The sequence below is a fragment of the Cucurbita maxima genome, unplaced genomic scaffold, assembly GCF_002738345.1.
Source record: "Cucurbita maxima cultivar Rimu unplaced genomic scaffold, Cmax_1.0 Cma_Scf00016, whole genome shotgun sequence".
NCBI lineage: Eukaryota > Viridiplantae > Streptophyta > Magnoliopsida > Cucurbitales > Cucurbitaceae > Cucurbita > Cucurbita maxima.
In genome coordinates, this window is record NW_019272032.1 from 2,130,519 (window position 1) to 2,150,992 (window position 20,474).

Below are 20,474 nucleotides of genomic sequence, written 5' to 3' on the forward strand. Positions count from 1 at the left end.
AAGCATCATTAGCAAATAATATTGAAAATTAAGATTCTTTGTTATGTGCTAAAACACATGGATGGAAGAAGGATATAAAGAGTAAAAATTTCCTTAAACTAATGATTGTTATAATCATCTCAATTATATTTGGGTTGATTATCCAATATATAAATTAAATATCGTGAATCACAAGTAAAAAAGAAACTGTAAAAATGTAAAATGATTAGAAACTACTATAATTTGAAGATTGATATTCAAATTCATCATCATGCTAAGCAACTTTAGCTATAATGAACCCAGTCAATGATTGATGAGATTTAAAAAGTATACATATATTCTCATAGCAAATACTTTTTTTTTTTTTTTTTTTATTATTATTCCGTCAATATTTATAATCAGTGATCTACAAACTTAGATTTGGGAAAATGGGGTTACCCACGCACTCAAAATTTGCAAAAATAATTAGCAAAGTCGAAGCCGAAAAATAAGAAAAAGTAATTGTGTTCTTTCAAGATGTTCCTCCATTATTTTAATGGGGCCTAGACAATCATAACAATGAGATAAGATCCTTTTTCAACATTGCAACCTCATTCTTTTCTCCTATTCACTTCGTCCAGCTTCATATCAATCAAGAAAGTAACTAAAATTCCCTACTTTTCTTATCCATACTTTCAACCATGACCGGAACATAACCCTGCCACTAGAAAAGACAGAGAGATACTTTAACAAGAGGGTGATCTTCGTAAAAGAGGTATTTAATGATTAAATTGACGTGTAATATGTGGAACAAGGGCCACTTGCCTGAGACAAAAAACTGCACCCATGGGTATGATTGTACCTTAAAATCATGACACTCTCAGCTTCATTCAATGAAAATGTACCTTACACTTGGAAGCTGCAGGAGAAGCTTTTCTACCCTGAATTGTAGAGTGCCACCTGTGAAATATGCTTACTTTTCCTGCTCTTACAATGGTGTACTAAGATTCATAATAACTTGGTAAAATGCAGTTCAGAATTTCAAATTATATAAACAAGCGAGTATTAAAATGCCCACTACAAGATAAAGATGCAATATAAACAAATAAATATTAGCAGACATCAGTCTCTATTCCTGTCATTGTCCTACTCCCCATTACAAGAGTCAAGAGGGTGGCCATGAATATAAATATCCCACTACACAACAAGAAACCAGTTCCTCAAAAAGCCTGCTCCCTGTTTACTTTAGGGTTTTTATAAAAAAAAAAAAAAAAATGCATGAACAGAAAATTTCAACACACATGTGGTTTAAACGAACATATTGATAAAGAAATACTATACTACTGTTTCAGTAAACATGCAAACTGTTTTATTAAATATGTAGAAATCAGAAAAGAAAATAATAGTATATGAAACAAAAGATAAAGGCTTAAAGGACGGAGACAAGATCTAAAAGAGAAACATTCCTAATCTACCTAGATCAATGAAATCGAGAAAAGTTATTTCCTATTCTCCACAAGAAAATGTATCGTTCTGCATTGAATCGGACATATAAATCCTTTTAGTTTATTAATTTTTTTTTTTTTTTGGGGGGGGGGGGGATGTATTTTATAGAGGTTGAATCCACCAACCGTCCAAAGAACTGTTGAAATTAATGTAAATTAAAATGGTATTAAAGTAGAAGATAAATGAACAAAGAATCGAGCTAGAAACTAAACTAATCGTAGCCGAAGTAACATGAAGAGGATAATGAAACAGATTTTACTTCCGGGAAGAATGTGCATAAATGAATCGATTAAAGTTGCTAACAAAATCCAAACCCCACCTCCACCCCCCACCCCCCAAAAAAAAACATTACAAAAAACAATCCTACACCTAAGAGGAGTAGGAAAAGAGGGAATTAATTCCGGTGGCCAACGCCAAAATGGAACCTTTTTGCACCTTTGTCGTTGAATGCATATTCTAGACGAAGAGGCCCCAAAGGGGAGTCTAGTCGAATGCCAAACCCATACCCATATCCACTTCCAGGTTTCATCCTAGCCCCAGCAGGATCACCTGATCAAGAAAAACATAAGCTGTTAACTCAAACTACGGCAGAGACATTCTACTGTCGTCAAGAGAATAAGCCGTGGACAGCATCAATGAAATGAAACAACATACATTGGTTCAACAACACCAGTTTAACTACTAAGCCTGCACATCGAGAACATGAGTTTGGAATGCTAAATATTCAATCCAATGTGAATGATGGTATTGCCCCAGAGCATCATATTACACTTGGTTTGAAACCATAGATATCATCGACCGGAAAAGATGTTAAGAACACGTACAACTCACTTTTAACTTGATACAAGAGTAGCCACAATAACATTGATAGTTTTCTTTTCTAGGAAGACAATATGAATACCCGTATGCATATTTGGTGCTGTACACGAATTCTTGTCAAGGTAATCACTTTCAGTGATACCACATACTAGTTATTTTTTTACCAAGAGAGAATAAATAGAGTACAGGAAAGGTCCAACACAGGGCAGACTAACCTGGAACCGTCGAGCCCGATCCAAGATCAGTTCCATAGTCAGCAAAAAGAACTCCTTCTACTGGGGCAAACTACAAATAAGAAAAAGAAACGAGGGTAAATAAAAGGATCAAAAAAATTATCCAGTCACCACAAGGTATACAAAAGACATAAAATCATAAACATAATTCAGGACAAGAGATTGCAAGAAAATTCCAAGTATTTGATCAGCAGGAATACCAAGAAATAGACTTAACTTTCAATCTTTCTTTCTAGCTCGTTTAACTTTTCAACCATTCTCACGTCAATGACTTTATGCCTCTTCAATCCAATGTTTGGTAAAGAATGACTTCTTGATGCTATGAGAACTAAAAAATTCAATACTGAACCCATGAACTTAAGGGAATCTCAACTACTAGACCAATCTAGGAGGGCTATAGCAGGACTGGTTGCATTTTCTGCCCAATCATTTATAGTTCTTCTAAACCATGACTCCATATTCCGACTTTCTTACAAGCGGCAGTGTTTTCTAGACTTCTGAAGGCATAAATTTGATCGCAAGGTCAAGTTGAAAAAGGAAATTATAATTAACCCCAGCTTGGACTTTTAAGTCAATCATCCACTGCAAGTCTCCCCACTCAAATACTAATTTGTTCGTGTAAATTGCTAATTAAAATCCATCCAATTTCTCTCTTTTGAAAAAGCATGAGGCTGAACTAGATTAAAAGTTTCCATGATTTGTAGTCACCATTCAGTTTTAGCATTATGTAATTTAAGTTGCTCAACGAGCTTCATAACACATGCCAAAATCCTACACAAAACAATGCAACTGTCATGTATCAGATCTAGCATCAAACGAATCCTTAATGAACACAACGAAGAGGTCAAACAAACATGAAGCATAAAACACAGTGCAACCGAGTAAAATTTCTCTTCCATACCAAGGGGAAAGAGATCTCTCCACATCCAACAGCATAAGATCGACCAGAGCCTACAGCACCTTCTTCATATCCTCTTACACTGTTTGTCCCCCCAATGGCAAATGCTTCGTGTGGGCAGAATTTGCCAACTACATGACCTCCAGATAAACTAGAAACGAGGACCCAAAAACATCAGCCAAGTAAAATCAATCCCACGATTCATTTCAACCCAAAATGAAAAAAAGGCATCAAAGACTGTTCAAAGACATCCTCCCATACGACCTTTCAACTTATAACTATCCTTGCATTTTACAACTATGCAAACACACCATACCTCAAAAGGAACTGAGAGGGACCAACTTCCACGCCAGTTCTGGCACGAGCATTCACTCTATTAAAACATAGCCATTCAGGCAAAAAGGGAAGCCCCTGTTCCATGCTGAGAACAAACTGCATGGAATAAAGATATGAGGGATCCTCGTAGCTGGAGAATATTGAAGTTGAGATGATGAAAACTAACCATTGAAGACCCATGGTCCCCAGAACCAGTGTAAACACTCTCAAGTTTAGCCAGTAACATATTGTCGTCAGCATTGCCACTAACAAATAATAAGGTATAGATTAAGAGATAATTTTCAACACAATCAAATTGCACCTAGCATCAAATTCTTAAAAGACGATGCCTAATTGCAGATTGCAAAGGAACAGACCTTGCAGTGAGAGGACATTTGATGGTATCCATAATGATAGGATTTCCTTGTTCATCTCGAGCACCAGCACGCTGAATATCAAAATGAAAAACCAGAAATATCATGGAAAAGAACTGCAGAAGAGTGGCACACTTAATGCAGAAACTAAGATTATCCTGGGGTAATGTGCATAGTAAGCCAACTAGTAATTTTGCTTTATTTGTTGATACAATGTTATAAAATCACAATCAGGAAGTTCACTAATGTTCATCCATATCATGAACAACCTGGAATTCACCATAAACTTTTTTCAGTTCAATTCACATGCTTCAGGCATAAGAATCTTCCTTCTTCGCAAAAAAAAAAAAAACATGGTGAGAGGTGGGAGGGAGAGCTGAAGTTTGCTGTGAAAAGCAGTGTGGGTAAGTAGTTGATAAAAAAAGCAGGAAGATTTATGCAGCAACTATAATTGGGCTGTAAGGGAGGGGGAGGTGGGCACTTCCCTGCATCTCTGTTCTAAAAGCAGCTAAGCTCAAGTATGCAAAATGTACATAAGCATGTAGCCAGTTCCTAAAGTACCTGGAAATAAAGTCCTCCCGTTCCACTCCACTTCGGCCTGATTGGACGGTTGAATTCCAAACCAGCTGTAACCCGACCAATGGTCAGGTTGCTACCACCATGGACAAGTGTACCTGGAGTCCTTGAGTTCTGAAGAGAAGAATCAAATAATTTTTTATCAGGTTCTCTCCACTGAAAAATATCATAAATTGAAATACACTCCATATCCAAGATTACCTGAACCATTATCGTTCGTGATGTCCTCTTATCATCTCCTTCAATCCACGGGTCTGTGTAGTTTATGCGAAAAGTGAAATCAACTTGACCCCTCTCCAAGGAGACATGGAGCTTCTGATTCCGCCCAAAAAGGTTTCTGTGGGAATATGCAAAGCTGCAACAAGAACAATATTGTTACTAAGCTAAAAAGCTCAGCACTTCATGTCTGTGGAACCTACTGCAACACAATAAAATTGAGTAGTTGCAGATAATCTAATAAATAAAGAGATAAAACAGTGGTACATGAAGGAAAGAGAAACATGCAGACTATTTCTCTCGAGAAGAGAGATTATATGCATGTATTATTTTGGGGATTCCGAAACAGGATATATAGCTTTGAACTTACCTTCCAATAAGGGCTGCTAAAGGGCCAGCACCACCAGTCGTCCTATATTTAGAAACGTGCAAAAGTCAACATTTAATAAAGATAACAGAAAACAACGAATATAGTCAACTGAGAGGAAACATCAGCAAAGATGAAAGATGATTCTTACCCGCATGATAGACCACCACCAGCAGAGAAACCTCCACTTGGACGCTCAACAACGTTCATCAGCAAGTCAACCTTTCCGGCATCTAAACAATTCCAAATATAGGAAAGATTATGAGAGCTAGGTATATAATATGAAAATACATACAGCTCCGCACAATAAAAAAATAGATTACAATGACAATAACTTTGAATCTGACATTTCAATGTTTTCTGAGTTATGGAGACAACTATTGGACTCCACATCCTTGGATTTTCTCTATCTCCAACGGGCCAATGTTAAGCATCCTCTCTTTTAGTTTGGAAGATTTTAGTTCTCCCATTCTCCAATTTCCTCAACAATTTTTTGTCACTTTTTTCTAATTCCACCCCATTTGGATTGCCTCCAACAGCATGCCCAAATACAAAATGTTTAAACAACTTGATGAATAACCCAAACTGGTACCCAGGGTACCCACTTCCTCTATGTTGATATTAATTCCACAAGTAACTATTTTCTCCGTATTTACCTTCAAACCTGATGCCACCTCAAACTCCCTAGCCCCAACTATATATCCAAGTTCAATATAAAAATGAAATTTCCACAAGAACAAACAACGTCAACATTAATTTCATCCTATGACACTGGATCATATGCACAAGACTTTCCATGAAATCAGAAATTTAAGTTGGACCAAAATAATCCAAACCAAGAACAAGTTGGCAACCAGCCAGGAACGCCAAAGCCTTAGTTATGAAATAAACAAACAATACAAGTCAAATGTTCATGTAAAAGGAGAAAAAGATTTTAGTCACCAGCAGCAGGTTGGGGAATAATGCTGACATCTTCCATGATCCCCATGGTTAAGACAGTCTCTGCATCTCTTTTACCTTGAAGCATACTGTAGACCTGAGATAAATAACTACAAGCTTCAATCAGAGTGTATCCACATTAAAAAAAATTGAACAGAAGATTACATATTATTGAGAAACCATCACATTCAAGCTCAAGTGCATCATCCATTAATGTAAACACCATTATGCTAATATAAAGTATACATCTGAAAGCTATAAAGAGAACATGCATACACAGACGCACGTTTCACCATTTTCTTTGTGTGTAAAAAACAAGAGTCTTTATAAATACCAAAAAAAAAGAACACAGAAGGCAGATAAGAGACCCACCATGCTAACCAAAACGCTAATCTAGGAGAACCCTCAATCTTCCCCCACAAAAACCTGACTAAGTTTTGTTTTTTATATAAGAAAAAACCTGACTACTTTCTAGCAACGACTCTCATGTAATGGTTTACACCAATCAAAGAGGTGAAGAAATTGATCATATTCTATAACTAACAGTTAGACACATCACACATGCACCAAATACCTGTCCTTTCTTGGTAGTAAGTTGCCGGAGTATTGTGTCAGGTCTTGTGTTTCCTAAAATCGGCTCCCCACTGAATATAATGACCAGTCAAAAAACTACGAAATACAAACTTTGAAAAGATATAAAGACCATGTCACATTAGCATGTAAATGTGAGGTTGTGCTGCTGCTGTGTGCATTAACGTATCGTGGTTATTAGCATGCCAATTTTGATTATGCAAAAGACAAATTCTTACGTCTTTTTGTCAAGAAATCGGATGGAAATGTTATTTACTTCAGCTTCAGAAACTTGCAAACTAAGAATGCCTCCAGATAGAATATCTACAGCTGATACCTGTATTATATAGTCAGAGCAGCAACATATGTGAACAATAATGATCATGAAACAATCACGCCTAAAGCCTGCAATGTGTAAAATCCCTTCAAGGCATAAACAAACTAACTTTCAACTTAAACTAACACATGAAATTGTAAAAGAATATAGATAAAGAACTAACCCTGCCAAAAAGGCCTCGTTCACCATACCAGCTATTGATGGATGATATTACTTCATCTAAATGCCTGAGATTGACAACTTTTCCTGCACAGCTTGACACCAAAGATCCAAAATAGTGGTCTTCTATGAGCACATTTTACATCGGTTCATAGATTGTTATAATCTACAATAATAATGTAAGAAATCCTACCATAGCCATCACGAAAAGCTTCCTCCAGAAACTTTGCAGGAAGGACATTAGCACCTTCACATACCAGCCCCTGAAACTCTTGATTTGGTTCTACCTTGTGCCATTACAAAATAACATTAATAAATACTCTCTTTAAAAATGTAAGAAGGAACTAGTTCATAACAATGAATTTCCAAAGTGGAAAGTTCACTGATCACTTAAGTGTCCTCCCACTCTGCTGTAGCTTCAAAAGAGGGTTCCTAGACATTTCTTATTTTTTCAAACTTACATGTGCATAATTTGTTTTCACAACTCCCAAGTGAGTTGTAGATAAGATCAAACATATAAAATAAAATTCGTTTTTTTGATAAGAAGACTATAAAATAAACATGATAAACTCAAAGTTCAACCGATTACATATCATCTTACATTAAAACTTATAAGTTGTTTCAAATTTCATCCCAGCTCGCCTTTCACTTAACACAAATCATTCCACGTCTTCCACCAGTATTAAGACTAATAGTCTTAGTCTCTCACACATAAAATCCTTCCCAATGGAAAAAATAAGCCAAGGAGAATTATCGTCATATTCCACTCATTCATGATCCTTCCTCAAATTCTATTGTGATAAAAAGCAAAACAAGTTCAAGCTGAACGACATTTATACCTGAAATATTAATCTTATTCCATCTCTGGTATCAACTGCAACGGGTATGCACGAGTAGAAATACCCACTATTGATAATCCTGTGCACATCTTCTTGAACCTCGCGCACAGTGAGCGCAGAGTTGGGTCTGCTCGCCTTCAAGGCGGTCAAAACCTCCATCTCGAGGTCCTTCCTCTCTAGCTCCTCACCGTCCTTATTTCTCACGAGAACCTCACTGATTAACACTCTCTCCTCATCCGGCCGACCAGCTGAATACCCCTTTTGAGGCGATTCCTTACTCTCCGAACCACTAGGCTGACTCCCCTCGTCAGACCGAGCCAAAGCCAATGAAGCTGAACAAAGAAGAGATGATTTTCCAACCAACCCCGTACTTTTGTCATCCATCCCCCGTTGCCTGCCTGAATGCTCCGCACGAGTTCCAGACTCAGCCTTATTCGATCCGTCAGATTGAATTAGCGACAATGACGCCGAACAAATTAAACTAGATTTATCAACAAACATTGCCCCACAACTCCCGCTTGCCCATCGACTAACCGAATTTCCTCGCTGAGTTATCTTCTTTGAACCCCAAAAGGGAAGCGATGGTGGCCAGAAATGGGGAATACTGTGGTTGAAATTAGTCAATTTCGACCCTCTCTTAACCGAATCAATGAACTGAAAAATTGAGTGACAGGATTGATCGAACTGCGAAGCCATATTTCTGAAACAGAAGCTGAAAGAAGAATGTGAGTTAGGCGGAGGAAGGTGTGGAACTCTAAGCGTAGCGCGCGAAGTAAAGACAATGTCATCGTTCGGTGGCATCTTGGTGGACTGATCGGATGAACGAGAAATGAGGTTCGAATTCTGCAAAATGGAAGCTCCTAATCCTTGCCTCGCCTAGACTTGAGAAGCAATCACTTGAATTTGAGGAATTGAATATAGGGTTTTGGAACAAAAGGGAAGGAGCGGCATAAACCCCAACAGAAAACCCGCGGGATGATCGAACTGGAACTGGTGAGTGCCCTGGCTGGTCCGAAACGATTTTGCGGTTTTTGAATTCGAGTCGGTTCACGAAACGAACCGTTTACCCGACTTGTACCCGACAATATGTTTGGGCCACGATTTGTAAATGCCCCAATGGGCCTTGAAGGAAGCCTTTTAGATCAATAGCCCAGTTGGAGTTTGAACTTTGAAAAAGGAGAAAATATAAGGAAAAAAATAATTAAATTAAATTTTAGAGGCCTAAGCTTTTAAAATATTTAATAAAAACATTGAATATTAAAATAGTAAAAAAAAAAAAAAAAAGAAAATAGAAGAAATTTTTTTATTCTTAATTATATATCTATTAAAATTTTAAACTTAAAAAATATTTAAATGTCTTTAATTTTTTTAAAAAAATTAATTGGAACGATACAAATATTTTGAAAATTAAAAAATCCATTTTCAAAGAATCTCTCCGTTAGTTGTTGTAAATAATGAAATATTTAAAATGGAAAAGGCTTCATTAAAGGCCAGAAAAAGGCGTTCCGTAAGTCGCGTGGCCCGGAGTTTACCTTCCTGGCATACGTCTTCGTCGTTCTCACGTTTGAATCTAAAGAACAAAAGCGAATTTTTCTCCTGGAGCATTCTTCGTTTAGGTCATCGAGAGGTAGGTCGTGGAGGAGTTGATTTTCTTCAATTCTTTTGTTTCACTACCTTGGTTCAAGCTGCAAATTTTGTTTCTTCCAGCAATTCCGAATAGTTGACCTGGTTGTAGGGATCTTTTTCATATATCCGACGCAAAGGCTGTCTTTCTAGGTTTTTTTATTTGGTTTAGTTTAGTGTAATCCGCCATGGGATTTTCCGAGATTCTCGCGATGCACTTTATTTGTGGATTAAGAAAGTGGAGTACAATGAAAGAACATGGAAATTGGCTTTTCGTTTATACTGGATCAGTGGTAGTCTTTGTTGCTCAATTTGTAACTTACTGAGAACGATTTGGATTTGATCAAGCTTAATGTAGTAGCGTTCCTATTCGTACCTGCGAGTCGAATCTCAGTTTTCCTTTATCTGCTACAACAAAATTGAGGGTTTCTACGCTTTAGAGGCTCGAAAATGGATAGCTCTGGTCTGGGAGGCGGATTTCTGTCTGGAAATGGGGGGTTATTAGATCTGGAGTCTCCAATTCGAAGGCATCAACAGACCCAGTTGATCAATACCTCATTGACACACAGACATCACTTGAAGATGATGAATACTTTGGAAGGTGATCACCAGTCCGTTGGGATTATGGACACAAAAAGAATGGGACACAAAGATTTATCGATGACTTTCACTAAAGGGAAAGCTATTGCCTCTGGTGGCGTCACAAACAACAGTAACACGAGTGAAGAAGATGAGCCTAGTTTTACTGAGGATGGCGAGTGCACTGAATTTTTGAAGGGCAAAAAGGGCTCTCCTTGGCAGAGAATGAAGTGGACAGATGACATTGTGAGGCTTCTCATAGCAGTGGTTGCTTGTGTGGGTGATGACGGTGAGGCTGGAATGGGCTCGAAGAGAAAATCTGGTATTCTACAAAAGAAGGGAAAATGGAAAATGGTGTCGAAGATTATGATAAGTAAGGGGTGTCATGTTTCTCCCCAGCAGTGTGAGGACAAATTTAATGACTTAAACAAAAGATACAAGAGATTGAACGATATTCTTGGCAGGGGAACCAGTTGTAGAGTTGTGGAGAACCCTGCACTCATGGATTCAATGCCTCACCTCTCAAGCAAAGTCAAGGATGATGTAAGAAAAATATTAAGCTCAAAACACTTATTTTATAAGGAAATGTGTGCTTACCATAATGGACAAACAATTCCTGGTTGCCAGGATGTTGATTTCCAAGGTAAGATTTTGCCTGTTGTTAATTTCTCGGAAGGAAATAATGAGTCAGAAGAGGCTGATGACAGTGATAGTGACAGTGATGAATCAGATAATGAGGATGATCACTATCCCGAAGAAAATAGATTATGGCCGGCTCAATCTCGTGGCAGGGATAAAGCGAGTGCAGATGATGGTCCTCTTTGGTCAAATACTTCTGCACAAAATGAACTTGAAGGTCAAATTGATGTTTTTCTTTCGGATCCAACAAAGCCACAATGGGAGCGCAGAGATTGGATTAAAAAACAGATGCTACAACTTCAGGAGCAATGTGTAAGTTTCCAGGCTCAATCTTTTGAACTTGAGAAACAACGTTTCAAATGGTTAAGATATTGCAGTAAGAAGAGTAGGGATTTGGAGAGAATGAGGCTTGAAAATGAGAGGATGAAAATAGATAATGAGCGGAGAGTACTGCAACTGAAGCAGAAGGAAATGGAACTGGAATTTAAAAGGTCTGATTCATCCTTTGGGCCAACCCTTGGCATTGATAGAATTCAAGGGTGAGATCAAATTGATTTGGGTATCCATTGAAAGCACACGAAAAACTGAAAAAGCCATCCATGTTTCAGAGTTGTGTTGCACGGGATTTTTATGATGCGAACAAATCCTTTTAAGCCAAATGCTTGTTATCATGCTAACCTTGTAAGCATGTTTATACTTATATTTCATTTTAGGATGGGCCTTTTCTTATTTTTGGTCCTTGGAACTTTCTGCTGTAAAGTTCAATGATTAATGTTAATTGGTTCAGTTTCCAATCGTTTCTGTTTTTTTCCTTCTTGAAGTACACCCATCTCTTTCTGAAGGATATAGACTTAGAATTTGTGGGATTCTATGGATTTATGTTAACATGCCAATCTGGTTGAACTACTTGTTCAGACGAACAATGTTGAAGCTCTTACTCCATTCGTGGATCATCTCAGATTCTCAGTTTTGGAGGTAATCAATGATAAGTTTTAGTACAAATTTGTTGTTTTGTCGATTTTCTGCATTTTGGCTCTCCATGTTTTTTGCTTTTAAAATTGGAGAAAGTGAACGTTCCTTGCTCCTCTACCTTGATGATCCCCTATAATCCTTCACTTGATAAAGAAAATGCTCGAGAACATTATGCCCCTTTTCCTGTGCGTGCTGCAAAACTGTATAAACTCAATTCATCAAGGTTTAGAGATGAATTAAATCTTCCTTGGATTATATGGGGCTGCCTACACGTGTGCTGGTTATTCTTTTTCTTTTTCTTCTCTTTTCCTCCCCCGTTCTTCGCATCTTTGCCATCATCGTTCTTCGCATCTTTGCCAAAATCTTTAGAATTTCGACTCGCCTGCATTCTACCGAAGGACATGTTAGTCCTAATCTGTCTTTTTTGTTTCTTCCTTTTGTGCAGTGTTCTTTTTCTTTTCATACCTTGATTGTAACTCATCGAACCATTCTCATGAATGTTCAGCCTCTAACTTTTATGGAATTGAACGCCCAACTCCATATGTGACTTCCTCGTTCTTTTGAATTCTTGTGTTCTATGCATATATTCACCAAGTTTTGATGGACCAATTCGTTTGATCATTTATTGGTTTGATATTAGTTCACCACATATTTAGAATACTCAGGGCTGTACACCTGAACGACCTTCTGTATAGGACGATTACAATTTTGTACTGAGACATAACATTGAGCTTGAGAATACAATTTAGTACCCTTCTTTGTTTGATCCTGAATGAAGATCAGATTTGAAGACATAACATTGAGCATGAGAATAAGAAAATGAAAAGGATGGAACGAAGAACATCATACATTTCTTCTTATTACATTCTACACTACATCATCGGCAGACATTGAATCTTGAATTAAAAGTAAAACTATTATTACGAAACATGTTCTATATTCTGCAGAGAGTTGGGTAGGCAATAATAGGCTGAACATGGTGTTCATTGTTGTAACTTTTGCAGACAGACCACAAGAATGGAGAATATGATTAATTGTTTCTTTCCTTGCACGCCATGTATCTTAGCTCCATGCTCTGCTCTGCTCATTCTTCTCTCCCACTCATATTTTCTCACTTTTGGCCATTTCTTTGACAGATCGCAGACTTTAATAGCTATCAGCGGGAGGGGGCGCCCTTCAGAAAATGATTGAACGACAAAATCATGGCAATGGATGAACTCTCTTTTCTGACAGTGTCAGCTGCGGTTTTACTGAGATGATCATCTAAAAAAGTTCCCAAATAATGAGTTTTCAAGTGTAATCTTTTGACCTCCATTACATTCCGTACTGAGAAACACGCTGTTAAGTTGAACTTAATATAGAATTTTCTTTAACTTTGAGGTGAATTTAAAGCCACCCATTTCATTTCTCTGTTGATTTCTAAACAAAAGATGCAAACTTTGGTAAGCAGCCGCAAAGATTCAAGACATTGTCAGCCTCCACACCTACTCTCTTTTCAGACTTGGTAGAGTGGTTTTGGTGGTTAAAACGACCAAATTCCTTGTCAATTTTAATTTCCTTCTGAGTATTGTTCAATGATTTTCAGTATTATTGAAGACTATTTCCTTTCAATTTTTGGGATCTAACTATGATTTTAAAAATTAGTATTCAGACAAAAATAAATAAATAAATAAATAAATAGAAATAATTGCTTCAAGATCTATATCTATAGATCAACAATGGTAGCCTTGTAGGGTAGATGATCAAACAATCCATCTTTGAGATGGAACAGATGCTTTATTGACTAATTATGTTCGGATTTTTATGTTTTTAATAAGAATTTTTATACGGATTTTTATGATCGATTTTTTTTATTATAATAATTATATAATAGTTGAGTTATCGACTTTTAAATTATAAAAATGAAAAATTATAAAATAATTAATGTCTTATCTATGAAGTTAGGGCGCGCGTAATTATTGTAAAAGATACATTAGTGGGGGTGAAGTGCAAATGCAGTTGATCAAAAAGGCACCAACTCGAAGGTTGGCTTTTGAGCCACGTCATTGCACATGCCTTGGTTAAAGGTTCCAAAGACAGACAGCGTGTTAGAGAGAGAGCGTTTTCAGTTATAGGCAGCCCATCTTATTTCTCATCGCTTTCCATTTTCCCTCCCACATTCTGCACAGAAATCAGAGGCACCAAGAGGAAAGTAGAACTGCTCAACCGCTGCGCAGAACCCGCCATTGTTGGTTTCTTTCTTTCCTTCATTGTTCTCTGACACTTGCAATGCATTCTATATCGGTTTCTTTCATCTCTTTTCTTAATTGTGTTTGATTACTGATCTGCTCTCACTCCTCCTCGCTGAAACTGTGTAATCTCCGCCTTGCGAGTGAGAAATGAGAGGACAGAGGTTTGAATCAGAACACTACTTACTACAATGGAATAGTCCTTTTTTTTTTTTTGTACTGTTTATTGCCGGAGATTAAATTTATGGATTAAATCTCGAATAGAAACCAACTGTTTAATTTCTGCGTATCTCTACTCGAGGTCGAGGACTTGTAGCACATTAGATTTTCTCTTTCTCCTGGAGCTTTCTGATAGCTTGACCAAATGGGGCCATCTATCAAATGTCGATTTTAGATGACAATATGATTCTTGTAGATATGACTCTTTTTGTGTTTCGGATCAGCTTTAGAAATAGTTTCTCATAGATTGGCACCCGCAAATGAAAATAAAATATATCTCCTGGAGCTTTCAAACAGCTTAACCAAATGGTGAAGTGCATGCAGTACTTTATTTCGCTTGTGATCTAGAATTACAATTGCAATTGCTTTCTTTTTCTCGTTGTCTTCATTTTATTTCTAATTTTTCTTATTTGCAGGTGTGGCTCAAGGACAGGTACTTTACTGGGGATTAGGCTTAAATTTATTGCATGAAGTTTTGTCAAGAATGGGTTTGCAAAACTTTCAGGAAGATTAGGTTTGTTACTGCCGATATCTTTTCCCTTTGATGCAATATTACTTTTGCCTGAAGAATATTCCTGTTGAAACAGAGTTATCTAAAATGAGCTGGAACTCAAACATCGAGGTTCATTGCATGAATAATGGTTATCCTTACAGCACGGCTTCTTTTATGGAGTACTTTGAAGGTCTCACATATGATCATGTGAATTTCATTTTTTCTGCTCCCTCACATTCTGAGGTACTAAATCTCTTTGATTTTGGATGGCTTCATTGGATCTCGTCTGTGAACTAGATTGATTGAACTCATTTAGATGCTGTTTTCTCTGTGCCTGCCATTCTGTAGCACTATATCGAAAATAGCCATGATGCGATCGTGCCCAATCCACTGTTTCTTTGCATTGTTGATGTCTTTTTGGATAATCTCTTTATCTCTTTCAAATTGCTTCCCTCCTCTTAATATTTGTTGACAATTGACCAACCAAGAAGAAAAGGAAATCAATCCACATTTCATCTTCTAATTACTGATGCATCTTGCTTTAACTTCCTGATGCATGCTTGATTAGACATTCATTCCAAGATTAAATAGTCAATATGTCTAATTTTTTTAATTCCAAATGTATGCAATGAATTCCTTAACATGCGATTATAATATTTTCATTCTTTCATTCAGGAGACTGTTTGTCCAGCAACTAATTCAAGTTATTACAAGTTTGAGCATGCTGATTCTTGGAGTGCTTCATGCTTTGATACTCAATCATTTGAGGTACAAGGTCATGAATCCGTTATTGATGAACATAGGATGCAGCAGGAATTCTCGACAGTCCCGGATGAACAGAGTTTAGGAAATAGAGTACGGGAAGAAAATGTGAATCCTGATATGGCCAGCAATAGCATGGAATGTAAGAATTGAGATCTAATTTGTTTCAATTCTCTAGCATATTTGTTTGTTAATTTGAAGTTTCCCTAGTTAAAATAATTGATCATCAATTCAGATATTGAATGTAAATGTTCTATAAAATTACATGCTGCAAAGATTGTGGTTAATGACTCTATTTTGATTTTTTGTCTATTATTTTTTCTCTGTTTGTGAGTTAATAAAATTTTTTTTTTTTAAAAAAGCTATTTTTTGTCTTTTTTTTTTCTTAACATTCATGGTTGTTTGCCTCTAGACCTCTTTAAGATGCAATTAAAATATTATGGAATTTTAATTAATAGTTCCCAATTCAAGTATCTTCCGTTGCTTTTTCAGGCCCTCGGAGGCATTCAAATTATCACGAGTATCAGGTCTGCAGCTTTTGATTCATGAAGTTTTATGCCATTAAGTTTACAGATTTAGTTTTATTGTAAGGTTGTTAATGAATTATCTCACTTTTGGCTTGTGTCCTTGTATTTTGTGGGTATGCATGATTGCAATCACGCACATGCTTGTGCTGTTGCATAAAATAAAATTATTCTTCTAAGACGTAAGATTGGCTCATCTGAAATTACTGAAAGAAAGTCGAGGTAGAGAATAGAGTAGAAATTCATTTCTAACCCAATGCCTACAATCTAGTTGGTGGTTCAGATTTCCTTACTACTTTTGGTTCCAGCTTTTTATTCAAGGCCTTATAGACCTGGAACTGACTTCTAAATAAATGCATTCCCTAATCAGTTCCACTTTGAAATATGCAGACTATTTGGCAAGATATTATTGATCCTGATAACATGACCTATGAGGTTAGTGCGGCAGATAGTTTTCTTTCCTTGTTATTTTTGCTTATCCCCACTCAAATATTCTTCTCCTGTAAATTTGCATGTTTAAGTGTTCTTCACTGCCTATTTATTATATAAATATTGCTAATTGAACTGTTATTAACTTACTATTGGTTGCTAAGAATTCCTTGCTGATGTACAAGAAAATGGAAAAACTAGTAGCCCATTTATTATATATGAATAGGCTTGGTTTTAGATGCTTTCTTCCTAAGGTAGAAACGCAAGAAATGGTAACTCAGATAGATTTAGTTGTTTATTCTGCACGGTGGCCGCCGATACGCTTCTAGTGTTTTTTTATCCTTGAACTTGCTTCCTTGGAGGGCCTTGTGTTTTAGAAAGAGAAGCTTGCTGCTTTGGAGGGATTTGCCTGTTAACGCTGCTTTTTAAGAATTTAAAGTTTTTTAGATTGGAGCGCAAGGAACCAGCTGTAAGATCCAATTTATACATTTTGAAATCATCAAGGGGGTATGCTGAATAAACGCAAAATCTGTCTGGATAACTGTAATCTGTGAAGTCAAGTGTATGCCTCCTGAATTATGTAGATCTCTTCAATAAAGTGACAGTTTAAAGCAACTTACTTTCAGGAATTAGTAGATTTAGGCGAGACTGTAGGAAGTCAGAGTAGAGGTCTTTCGCAAGAACTGATTGCATTGCTTCCAGTATCAAAGTTTAAGTGTTGGTTTTTCTCAAGGAAGAAATCACGCACTGAAAGGTAACACTAGATTGATTGATTATCTTATCCCATATGAATTTTCAAACTTTTCTTATTTTTCTTTTGATTTTGAGGATTGTTCCATCTACCAAGATGAATCTGAATTCTGCAATGCTTGCAATTCACTTTTAAATGTTTAGGTTAACTATTATCCTTGGGCATGCTACAAAGTTCACTGTTTTTATTACCTAAAAAATATTATCGTACTGCCTTAGTAAAGCGTTTCTCCATGTTCTTTTGGATTTATGTTGAATGAGCAATTAGCTATTTGCTAACCTGACAGATGTCCTATTTAGCCATTAGCTAACTAAATTAAAAGATGTCTGAAATTGGTAATTACATGTGATCTTACTGAGTCAATTGAGTTTACTGTAAGATGTTTGATATTTATGCCCGTTAAGGACGTTATAAAAATTAAGATTGCATGTACCATTGTCCTAGGAAGCTGTGGGCTGTTACATAGATCTATGGTGATATGCACCCATGAAGAAGAAGGCCTCCATATGTAGTAATACTTACCAATACCCTTATATATATTGCTTAATAATGATGTCTATGAATTCTAACATTTTCATGCTCATTATTAATGCTACGGTTCATCTATAATTATGTCATATGAACTTTCTTCAGAATGGTTTGGCTGAGTAGCCTACGTCTGCTATTCACACCAGCACCATTTATTTGATAACGAAGAATACAATGATCATTCGATCCAAGGGGTGTACAAGTCTTGCTAAAAAATCTAAGAGAATACTCCCAAAAAGCTTTTGAACCTTTTTCACCCAAAAAACTCGAGTCATAATCGATCGCACCCAAAATATGTATCTTGCATTTGAAAATATTTTTTAACAAGATACATCTGACTACATCAGTCTTGATTTGTACATAGGTGTGTAATATGCCAAATGAATTACAAACATGGAGATCAAAGGATCACTCTACCGTGCAAACACAAATACCATACCAGTTGCGGGAGCAAGTGGCTTAGTATCAACAAGGTGAGGTGTTCTGATATCTTTTATCCTTGCTTTTTTGGGGATAATTTTAGGCTTTGTATGATAACCCTTTTATTCTTTTAGAATTATGCTTGTTATCTTACAACTTCTTTACTATAGTTTTCATTCAAGAAACGTTTGAACTAGCAAAGTTAAACAAAAAAAAATAAACAAGTTTTTAAATATTGATTTTCAGTTTTGTTTTCAAAAATTGAATTTTAGAACCACTAAGAGAGTAATCACAAATCAATAATTTTAGCCAATTCGTTACATAATCTTTCTGTTCCAGGCTTGCCCCATTTGCTACACTGAGGTTTATGGTGACATTTCAAAACGTTAAAGAAGCTATCAACATCATGAGAAATGGAACCCATCAAAAGGTTTGAGTCCTTCATTTTGAAGATACCAATTTCGCTTGCTTTCTCATCTCTACTTTGTACAATCGTCGTACGATAAACGAAGTGCTCGACTTCAATACAGAGGATTGTAGAGGAAAGAATTTTTTTTTTTTTTTTTCCTTCAATTTGGCTCATGTTGAACCACGGCGACTTGGTTTTGCCTTCACCAATTACAATTATTTCTTATTTGTTGGAGGGCATAACCGAGGGACAAAAGATGGTCAAGACTCAATCCAATTCATTTGCCTCATCGTGCTCCCATGTTGAAGCTAAGTCCTTTTTTGTTGTTTTGTTTAAATTAGCAAGTTGAGGTATCGTAGCTGGTAATTATACAGAAAATCATTATTTCATACGTGGGTATTGAATTTTGTTTTTATTTATTAGCTTGAGAAGAACTTTGGAATTTAATTCACGTTTTCATACTCATTTCAAATTGATTCTTTTCATATATAATCATTATTTTAGCAAACCTTGAACATGAATTTTGGAATCTGTAGATAGGAATCCTTTTAGTCTAGGAACAGTGTATTAATCATAATATTGAGAGATGGGTTGTATTTTAATAGTTTGACTCCAATTTTATTTTATTATTTGAACTCATATGATACCCATGAAATATAATTTGAGATGGCAAAATATTCTTTGGCTAATTTTTATTATAGAATAGGGAAAAAGTATGCAAAATAGGAGAGCATGACTGAGTAACTACCTCACAATTAATTAGTAAACACCAGGTCCAATCACCTTCAAATCAATTCAAGTTACTAATTTTCAGGTCAGCTCTTGTTGGGTCAACATCTTAAATTCATGAAAAAAATAATAATAATAATAATGGCCTGATCTAACTTTATTTTTTTTAATTTTTTTTTTTAGCTTAGGAAATTTTTATGTTTGTTATCCAATAACTCTCTAAATTTTATAATTTATCTTAAAATAATCAATTTACTTTAAACTTAGAGAATTGATTCATTTGAAATTAAAAAAGATGAAGATTCCTTCAATCTTTAAAATTGTTTCAAAATAATTAATTCATTAATCTTTCCGGACAATATGACATGACAATTAATTAAAATGAAAATTTTGAATTGATAGTAACATAATTGACATGTATGCCTATTTTATAAATCACAAGCATATTATGTCTTCATTTTGGAGATAAAATTTGTTTGAAAACAAATTTGAAATTTAAAACTATGAATAAATTTTTTGAAAGTCTATAAACCGTCGAATTTAAATTATTTAATTTTAAATTCAACATCAGGTAAGTTATTAAATAAAATATTTTCAATAATTTTTTTCATTCCATCAATAGAATTTAATTTGGTTTTATACAATCAGTCAACTTATAAAAATAAATAAATAAATAAAGGAATTGGTATGAAGTATCAAATTATCCCATAGAATTTAATTTAACTTTATACCATTAGTCAACTTATAAAAAAATGAGTGAAAAAATCAATTTATCCCCTGAATTTGGTAGGTAGTATAAATCTAACTCATAAACTTTCAAATTTATCAATTTGAATTCCATTTAAACCAATATTTCTGTTCCATTGTTACTAAATTCATATATTAATTTAATAAAAAAAAGAAACTAAAACTTTATCAAAATTCACCAATATCAACAAATATTTTATCATTGCATAAAATTAAGCTCTATTAATAAACTAAGATCTACCATTGAATGAATCCCCCAAAACTAAAAAAAAAAAAAAAAAAAAAAAAAAAAAAAAAAAAAAAAAAAAAAAAAAAA

General features: G+C 35.5%; 3 protein-coding genes across 6 annotated transcripts; 2 read left to right on the forward strand and 1 right to left on the reverse strand.

Moving 5' to 3' along the window:
* Positions 1-1,649: 1,649 nt before the first annotated feature.
* Positions 1,650-9,119, reverse strand: LOC111490707 (outer envelope protein 80, chloroplastic). The gene is made up of 16 exons (XM_023139261.1): positions 8,107-9,119; positions 7,461-7,554; positions 7,272-7,354; positions 7,011-7,108; positions 6,776-6,845; positions 6,205-6,298; positions 5,414-5,495; positions 5,266-5,307; positions 4,881-5,034; positions 4,665-4,793; positions 4,107-4,177; positions 3,917-3,995; positions 3,731-3,846; positions 3,418-3,565; positions 2,499-2,568; positions 1,650-2,013 (listed from the first exon to the last, which is right to left on the reverse strand). The coding sequence occupies exons 1-16, from the start codon at positions 8,905-8,907 to the stop codon at positions 1,859-1,861; spliced, it is 2,286 nt and encodes a 761-aa protein (XP_022995029.1). The 5' UTR covers positions 8,908-9,119; the 3' UTR covers positions 1,650-1,858.
* Positions 9,120-9,615: 496 nt separating this feature from the next.
* On the forward strand, positions 9,616-11,754 carry LOC111490737. The gene has a single exon (XM_023139321.1). The coding sequence runs from the start codon at positions 10,180-10,182 to the stop codon at positions 11,488-11,490; it is 1,311 nt and encodes a 436-aa protein (XP_022995089.1). The 5' UTR covers positions 9,616-10,179; the 3' UTR covers positions 11,491-11,754.
* A 2,249-nt stretch (positions 11,755-14,003) lies between these two features.
* LOC111490765 (E3 ubiquitin ligase BIG BROTHER-like) lies at positions 14,004-19,129 on the forward strand. 4 transcript variants are annotated; one of them, XM_023139365.1, is made up of 10 exons: positions 14,005-14,146; positions 14,783-14,880; positions 14,954-15,102; positions 15,535-15,763; positions 16,114-16,148; positions 16,536-16,580; positions 17,201-17,328; positions 18,218-18,326; positions 18,613-18,703; positions 18,912-19,129. In XM_023139365.1, exons 3-9 carry the CDS (start codon positions 14,965-14,967, stop codon positions 18,661-18,663), a joined length of 735 nt encoding a protein of 244 aa, XP_022995133.1. In that variant the 5' UTR covers positions 14,005-14,146; positions 14,783-14,880; positions 14,954-14,964; the 3' UTR covers positions 18,664-18,703; positions 18,912-19,129. The 4 variants fall into 4 exon arrangements, with proteins under 4 accessions (XP_022995135.1, XP_022995133.1, XP_022995132.1 ...); XM_023139367.1 differs by having other exon boundaries at positions 14,004-14,146; positions 14,935-15,102; positions 18,613-19,129; XM_023139364.1 differs by having other exon boundaries at positions 18,613-19,129.
* The last annotated feature ends 1,345 nt before the right edge of the window (positions 19,130-20,474 follow it).